The sequence below is a fragment of the Oryzias latipes genome, chromosome 10, assembly GCF_053564925.1.
Source record: "Oryzias latipes strain Hd-rR chromosome 10, Olatipes_Hd-rR_3.1".
NCBI classification, from domain to species: Eukaryota; Metazoa; Chordata; class Actinopteri; order Beloniformes; family Adrianichthyidae; genus Oryzias; species Oryzias latipes.
The window spans coordinates 5,932,766-5,941,229 of NC_136246.1; the positions used below are offsets into that span (position 1 = coordinate 5,932,766).

At 44.4% G+C, this 8,464-nt stretch overlaps 1 protein-coding gene across 1 annotated transcript; it reads left to right on the plus strand.

The window, feature by feature from the left end:
* The first annotated feature begins 292 nt into the window (after positions 1 to 292).
* Positions 293 to 4,534, plus strand: exosc3 (exosome component 3). The gene is made up of 4 exons (XM_004086484.5): positions 293 to 576; positions 2,899 to 3,048; positions 3,827 to 3,978; positions 4,063 to 4,534. The coding sequence occupies exons 1-4, from the start codon at positions 334 to 336 to the stop codon at positions 4,268 to 4,270; spliced, it is 753 nt and encodes a 250-aa protein (XP_004086532.1). The 5' UTR covers positions 293 to 333; the 3' UTR covers positions 4,271 to 4,534.
* Positions 4,535 to 8,464: the final 3,930 nt, after the last annotated feature.

The window sequence follows — 8,464 nt, forward strand, 5'->3', positions numbered from 1 at the left end:
AAAAGAATATTTCATTTGTTCAGGCATAGCATGTCTTTTTTAGTGCTCCTAAATCGTTTGAGTTGTGTACGTGTGTGTGGGTGTGTCTGTGTGTTACACTATTGAGACATTTTTATACTACTTTTTGTTTCTGTAGAAAATTATTTTACCTTTTTTCAAAGACGATTATTTTAGAGGAAATTTGGTGAGACCTGGATTTATCCAAAACGTTTTGAAAGGTGTGTCCTTTAAACAGGAAAATTCTTATAATTTAGAAAGCGCTATTGTTCCTCCTGGTCACCAGGGGGCGCAAAGTAAGGATCTGATATAAACAACAAAAAGAAGAAGACGACCATGAGCACGACAGGAGGCATGTTCGCCGTTCTGAAGGAGAAAGTTGGACAGGTTCTGGTTCCGGGGGACGAGTTCTGCTTTGGTGCAGAGGAAACGATCTCTCTGTCGGAGAGCGCGAAGCCGGAGCGCGCGGTGTGTGGACCAGGGCTGCGGCGGAGCGGAGACCGCCTGGTGGTGATGAAGAGCGGCGTGCTGCGGCACAAACCGCCGCTCACCTTCTGGATCGATTCCCAGCAGAAGCGGGTAAGAGCGGACCGGTCCGAACCAAAGGTTCTGAGATCCCAACAAACTGCGTTCAGCGGTCCAGAGACGTGTTTAGAGCATTAATGTGAAGCGGTCCGGTCACAACCAGCATTCAAACACAACTTTATTGATAGCACTTCCTGATGAAATCCACCTCAAGTGCTTTATATAACAAATAGTAAAAATATCAGTTACAAATAACAAAGTATAATCAAATAAAAACCAAATACGCGTCAAGCTAATACATCAAAATAAACTAAATTAATTATTTATCAAATTAAAACATATGGACTGATACAGAGATATGGGTTTTGATTCGATGCACTCAACTAACCAAGAATTTAAAAAAATCCACACATGATCTGCGTATTTTCAATTTAGACCCAGATTATTTATGCAAACACAAGTTTCATTTTTGCAAACTTGTGTTTGCTTAAATAATGTACTTTGTTGTGAATAAATGTGTCCGCGTGCGTTCGTTCCATTGATCCTTAGGACAGTGTTTTTCAACCTTTTTTGAGCCACGGCACACTTTAACCCTGAAAAAAATCCCGCGGCACACCATCATCCAAAAAAAAAAAAAAAAGCAGAAATTCATGGTCTGTATTGATCGACAGCGCCCCCCCCCCCCCGCAATCTCACGTGAATTTTTGTGATAATTGTGGCAGAAAAAGCAGGAATTTGCGGCTGTTTTTTTCTAAGAGATGAACCACCAGCTAAAGCTCGTCTTTAGCTGGTATATTTGTTAGAACTGAGCGACTTTATCAGCAGAATTAAGAACAAGGAAGTGAAGACTTTAAGCACTTCTGATTGGTCAGACTGATGACATGTGATTAAGCCTTCAAGAATGATTGGCGGAGACAGTTAAAGGGGCGGGACTTTTCCTTACACAGTTAGAGCTGCAGCTAAATCGCGGTACCGTGATTTTTATCAAAATCTCTTTAATAGAATTAAATAAACACAAAGAAAAAGTAATTTTAAGATCTTTTATATTCCTAACTACTCAGTGTTTTATCAGGGCCTGTTTGGATGAACACAGAGCTGAAATCCTGGAGATGGAAAATGTTTTTAGATCAGTTAATGAGGGCAATTTCTCCACGGCGCACTTGACCATCTCCCACGGCACACTAGTGTGCCGCGGCACACTGGTTGAAAAACACTGCCTTAGGAGAATCGTAGTGTGACGTCACCCATACAAATGGCTTACTGGCTCAAAGATGAAACAAACAGAGATGCTTGTCCTCCCCGAGCAGCAGCAGGTGAGCAGCAGAGTAGAGAACCGCCCCGTGTACTGATGATGGGTTGGTTGGCAGTGAAACATCTCTAAAGTCGGATCTTGGCGTTTACTATATTATTTCACCCATTTTGACTTAATTATTCTCTGTGCTGCACATGACTGCGTCTCTGGTCAGCGTGAGTTGGCGCTCAATGCACTCTGCAGGTGGGTGCTGGGGTGGTGTTGGTCCAGTAGACCTGCAGCTGCTCAGAACTGCACAAACGCCAGACGTATAGAGAGAGAGACAGGCACAACTCATTGTCATGGAATACCTTAAGTCAGAGAAAATGAACATGGAGGCATTAAATAATTCTTTGTGTTTTTAAAAGAGTGGATTCGACAGATGTGATCATAGGCGTAACTGATTTGTTTCCACATCTCACTTTGAGCAGTGGCCTATAGACCACATGTGTTGTAACTTTTTTGTGTATTTTTTCACATTGTTGTCTGAATTCTAATAAAACCAGGTTATGTCTTGAGCCAGGTTCAAATTTGCACAAGGTCATTTCTCTGAATATAAAGTTATATGAATGACAAGAGGATCTTGTTTGTGAAAACTGTTTTTTGCCTTGAGAATCTGTATGTGAGAGGAAAAAAAGTGGAGTAACCGGTAGGCAATTACCGTACTAAATAGGTGAGTAAAGTAATTTAATTACAATTTTGTAACACTAAGTAAACAGTTACTTTTTAGAAGTCATTTTCCCAACACTGATGCCAATATGACGTCACCCGTTTCCCTAAATAGAAAGGTAATAAATATGAACATTTTATGACGACTTTATGAATCTACTGTGTTCTGATGATGAAAACCTAATGGTTTATAAAAAATAGTGGCCAATCAGGAGTGAGCTTGTTTGAAGGTCACACCCCTATCACTTGAAAGCAGGCTACATAAAATCTGTCAAATGTTTCACACATTCAATGTGAGAAGTTATGTCAATGGGATTTTGGCTTCTTGGAGCCAGCGGGTTCTTCCTGTTTGGAGCATGAGGAGGGAGGGGTCCTTCAGTCCAGTTCTCGAATAGTCAATGGTTTGTTCTCCTCAGTATGTCGCCACTAAAGGGGAGACCGTGATCGGGATCGTGACGGCCCGAGCAGGAGACACCTTCAGGGTGGACTTTGGCGGCAGCGAGCTGGCGTCTCTGTCTTACCTGGCGTTTGAAGGAGCCACCAAGCGAAACCGACCCAACGTCCAGGTGAGTGTGGGTGGGGCTCTGTGTGCAGTCTGCTGTGTGCAGTCACTCCAAGGAGCCACTCCTGTGGAGCTCAGCACTGCAAGGACCGTTTTATTTGCCATCTGAGTCCATCTAGAGCAGCGGTCTCCAACCCCCAGGCCGTACAGACAGAATAAATAACTTACAGTGCTTCCTTTTTATTTATTTTGGAATCTGACAGATGTTTTATTTTGAAAAATTGCCAGATTCTCTGTTCCATCCGTCAATGTCACTCCTGGCGCAGGCCAAGGCTCTCTTTTCTGTCACATGATAGGTTACCACTAAAATAAAACCAGGTACTAGCAAAATGACTAAAAAACAAACGTCTTTGGAAAGTTTCTTTACCAAGGTGAAAATGCCCAGCCAGGAGACGGAAGAGGAGCCTTCTACTTCCAAAAAAAAAGCTACATTCAATAGACAGTACTTCTTTTTCACACCATGAGTGTGGAAAGGGGAGAGGATGATGACACCTGTGTGATGTACAATGACATGCGTGCCAAAATAAAACCTCAGGGTTCGTCTTGTCAGGTGTCTGTTCCTCCTTCATCGTGTTGCTGCAATAATCGTCCGTCACATCTGCGAAAACTTAGTGTGACGTCATACGGGTCCATGGCGTTAAAAAGGTTGAAGACCACTGATCTAGAGGAGAGGGATGAAGATGTTAATCCCTCCTCTTGCTCATCTTTATCTTTGATGCATTTCTTCAGTCAGATCCCTTCAGGCTTACCTGAAGCTCCGCCCCTTTCTTTCACCTGTGCAGGTGGGCGACTTGGTGTTTGCTCAGTTCCTCATCGCCAACAAAGACATGGAGCCTGAGCTGGTGTGCATCGACGGGTCGGGGCGAGCCAATGGGATGGGGGCGTTTGGAGCAGGAGGTCTGCTCATCAAAGTCTCGCTGGGGCTGGTCAGAAGGTAACTCCCCCCCCCCTCCCCGCACCTGGGACTCTACAATGGGTTCCATGTTATCTAACGTGGTTTTTGCACCCCCTCCCTCAGGCTGCTCGCCCCCAACAGTGACATCCGCTTGGACCTGGAGCAGCTCTTTCCATGCGAGCTGGTGGTGGGCATGAACGGCCGGGTGTGGGTGAGGGCGTCCAGCGTCCAGCAGACCCTGATAGTGGCGAACCTGCTGCAGAGCTGTGACACCATGACGACGCAACAGAGGCAGCAGCTGTTCAGGAGGGTCCAGCAGGGGGCGCTGTAGACCTGGAAGAGGCCTTGTAAGACTGTGGGCTCAGATGGAGCTCTGTGATTGGTTTACAGCAGCCAGCTGATCCCTGTCAGCAGTTGGTACTGCTCTCTACAGAACCTCTTGGAGCCGTTTGTGTTGGTGGCTGTGAGAAGCTAAAGTGTGGCTCAGAGGTCAGGTGACAATCACATGACATAATTTCTGTGACAAGGGATTCAGCAGGAAGCATTTGTTCCAAATAACTTCAAATGTTTAAATAAAGTTTTTTTTTATTTTGTATTTAGCACTTTAATTATTGAATTCCAGATTCAAAGTCACAATGAAGTGTTTTTCACTTTTCCCTTGTATCTCAGATAAAACATCTCATTATCTAAACACAGTTCTTTGTGTTTAATGTTCTACATCATGTCTGTCCTCTAGATAAGGTTCTGGACGTTGATTTTGAGTCTTTTGAAAAACGTTGCTGCACTTGAAAATGGGAATTCTGCCCTAAAGTTAGAAGTAATCCACCACAACGAACGCCTTCAGTAGAATATTATGGTTCTGATCAAATATGAAAAGAGTTGAGCCTCTGGAGACCCTAATAGAAGAAGCTAAGAGCTCCCCGGTCCAGATGCAGCAACCAAAGAGTGAAACTGAAGCTTCCTTAGCTCAATCTCAGAGACTACTGAAGGAGAAGAAACCTCATCTGAAGTATGTGGTAGAACAGCTCAATCATGAATGGTCTTCAATGGAAAAGGAGAAGATTTTATCTCTAAAGACCTCCATGAAAAGACTCGCAGCTGGCTGCAAAGAATCCAGGAGACCTTCAAAGAGACCCTTTCCTAACCCTTGTGCTATCTTAGATGACCCCACCCTTACATTGATGTGTTCCCCCTACCATGACAAAGGTGGATAAAGGTGGAAAGATTTCATGTAATCCATGGACACCAGTGAAGATCACAAATCATTGAAGAAAAAAGGTTCAGCGCACTGTCTAGTGGGTCTAGATGACCCAACTCCCAATGTTGAAGTGCCTAGGATAGCACAAGGGTTAAAGAAATGTCCCAACTAAAAACGTTTGTCCAGGAAAAATATGTCAATATTAGCAAGTCTGAAGAGGACCACAAAAAACATTTGACCAACTACATCAGGAGATGGTCAAACAAGAAAAAGTATCCAAAAAATCAGAGAAGTAACCCTTGTGCTATCCTAGGCACTATAACCCTTGTGCTATCTTAGATGACCCCACCCTTAAGTGGGGGTAAGGGTGGGGTCATCTAAGATAGCACAATGGTTAACAGACAAAAGCAGCAGGCAGAGGACAAACAGAAGTGGGATAAAGAAAAGTCGACTCTCCCTTTTCCAAGAAATCACTCGACTAAAAGAGATGATCAACAGAAAGGAGGACAGACTCAACCACAGCCAAAAGTCTTCATGACAAAGCTGGAACAACTCCAGGAGGAGAACAATCAAAAAGAAAAATGATGCAACGACTTTTGGAGTCTTTTTTAAAAAGTAAAAAATAGGAAGACATAAAACATTTTATTAATGTTGGTGCGCCCTAAAAAATCTTTAATTACAAAAAGACTCAGTTAGTGGAGTGGAGAGTCCATGCGATAGTCGAACCTCAGATCCAGAAACAACAGTGCCGTTTCCGTCCTGGTCGTGGAACAGTGGACCTACGCCCTCTTCAGGGTGCTGGAGGGTTTGTAGGAGTTCGTTCATCCAGTCCATATGTGTTTTGTGGATTTGGAGAAGGCGTCCGACCACGACCCTATGGTGTCCTGTGGAGGGTGCTGTGGAAGTATGGGGTCCAGGGAGCCTTAGTGAGGGCTATCCGGTCTCTGTATGACCGGATCAGGTGGTGGCAGTAAATTAACTCCTGTTCCGGGAACATGTTGGACTCCGGCAGGGTTGCCCTGTATCATTGGCGTAGCCAGGGACCGGGGGGGGTTTGAAGAGCTGAAGGAAGTGGCCAGGGAGAGGAAAGTCTGCAGATCTTTGCCTAGACTGCTGCCCCTACGTCCCGGTCCCAGATGTGTTGTGTATTCCTTTGTGTCCTTGGTATCAATATACTTTGTAAAGGTTTTAAGGCACGGACAGGAAAGTCCAGCGCTCCAAATGACTCAGATTCTACATTGGACAGCAGGAGCATGTTTCGCACCACATACTCTGCTTTAAGCGCGTTCAGCTCTGACTTTCATGTGGCTGGTCTGTAAAATACAGTTTGGCTAGTTTTAGTTGTGTTGCTTTGTCACCTGAGCGCACACTAGCCACATCAGTTTGGTGGCTCTGGGGCTTAAGAGACAAAAAAAGTGTGGGGGCTCTGTGCTTCATTCAGATTTGAATAGCTTGAGATGGACTTTGATGATGTCTTGAACTGGGAAACAACATACATTTGCCAAGAACATATTTTCCTTTTGTTTTAATTAAAGTAAAATAGTGTTGATATTTCCAGCCCAAAAACACAACTTTCTTGTACAGAACTGGTTTTTTTTGGGAGGGGATTCCACAAAGTCGGAAGACAGGCTTGACAAGTAGATCCAAGATTTTGCGAGAGAGAGAAAATGTGCAGCCCTGGAGAGTCTGTCGATGATGGTGAGTGTAACTTATCAGATGATGGTGTAGACCAGTAACAAAATCCTGAGCTAGGTGCGACCAGGGACGACTAAGAACCGGTAGGGGCTGTAGGAGACCAGCTGGAGGTTGAGAGGAGGACCTTCCACAGTTGCACAGACAAAGCATGCCTGGACTAAGTCTCATGTATCCTTTCTTATCCCAGGCCACTAGAAGTGTCACCTCAATAAATGGATGACAGGAAAGATGAATCCACTATAATATCTGAGCACCGGCTGCAGTGGGATGGTATATAGGTGATTGTAGGTTCCTGTGCCAGGGTCGAGTTCTTGGGTCAGTGCCTCTCTCACCACAGACTCAATGTTCCAGAAAACAGTGGCTATGTGGCAGGAGGCAGAGAAAGATAGGACCTGGTTCTGACCCAGTAGAATATTGTTGAGAAAGAGCAATAGGTTTCTGGTTCCTAGTGCCGGGTCAATATGAGATGTTGAAATTTAAGCAAGAGACCATCTGGCCTGACGCAGATTTAAAGGCCTAGCATCTTTTAACCCTTGTGCTATCTTAGATGACCCCACCCTTCCATTGACGTGTTCTCCCTACCATGACAAAGGTGGATAAAGGTGGAAAGATTTCATGTAATCCATGGACACCAGTGAAGATCACAAATCATTGAAGAAAAAAGGTTCAGAGCACTGTCTAGTGGGTCTAGATGACCCAACTCCCAATGTTAAAGTGCCTAGGATAGCACAAGGGTTACATAAGACAGATTCGTTTGGCCTGTCCATATGGTGAATGGGTATTTGGCGCCCTCTAGCCAAGGCCTCCATTCCTCCAAAGCCAACTTGAAGGCCAGCAGCTCGTTGTCATCGATGTTCAAGCTCCTTTCAGCCAAGTTAAGCTTGTGGGAGAAAAACACATAAGGATGGATCTTTTTGACCGCTTCAGAGATCTGGGAGAGCCCTGCTCCCACTCCAGAATCAGAGGTGTCTACATCAACAGTCAAAGGGTTTCTCAGGATCTGGTCGACACAGAGAAAAGGTGCAGATGAGAACCTTTGTTTCAGTGAGTCAAAAACCTCTTGTGATTGATGGGAGCAGGTGAATGGTACTTTTGGGGAAGTACTTTTGTGGAAACTAATCTTTTATGAATTGCCAATAGAAGTTGGCAAAACCCAGAAACTAGTATGGGTGTTGGGGACAAGGCATTCAGTTGGGGGCCCAAGTTTAGGTCCCCGGACCCGGCGCCCAGCACGAATAAAATACAGGATTGTGTCAGGAAGGGCATCCGGCGTAAAAATTTCTGCCAAACCACCTGTGCAAATCAGTGAAAGCCGATTTGCTGTGGCGAACGCTGAAGGGATGTGCCTAAAGGTGAACATACTGTTTTTAGAGTAAATCTCAGTTCTTTCAAGCAGTAACATCTGCTTACATGCTTCTTTGCTGCTGCCTTATTTTGTACAAACGTACATCATTGAAAGTACAAACAAGTTCGAATTTGTTTCACTAATACGAGGTTCTTGTTGATCTGTTGCCACGGTGATCTTTATATCTCAGACTTATTCTGATTAGAGTAGGTTAAATGTACCCTGATTAACTTTTATAGAACCTAATGAGTTTTCCATCTCAGACTCAAAGTAGTCAGAGTTTCTGC

What these genes read in the sequence shown, in the direction of transcription:
- exosc3 (XM_004086484.5), top strand. Translation starts at nt 334, where the DNA reads ATGAGCACGACAGGAGGCATGTTCGCCGTTCTGAAGGAGAAAGTTGGA. An exon ending in TCGATTCCCAGCAGAAGCGG is followed by an intron (nt 577 to 2,898) that starts GTAAGAGCGGAC and finishes TGTTCTCCTCAG; the next exon opens with TATGTCGCCACTAAAGGGGA. An exon ending in GAAACCGACCCAACGTCCAG is followed by an intron (nt 3,049 to 3,826) that starts GTGAGTGTGGGT and finishes TCACCTGTGCAG; the next exon opens with GTGGGCGACTTGGTGTTTGC.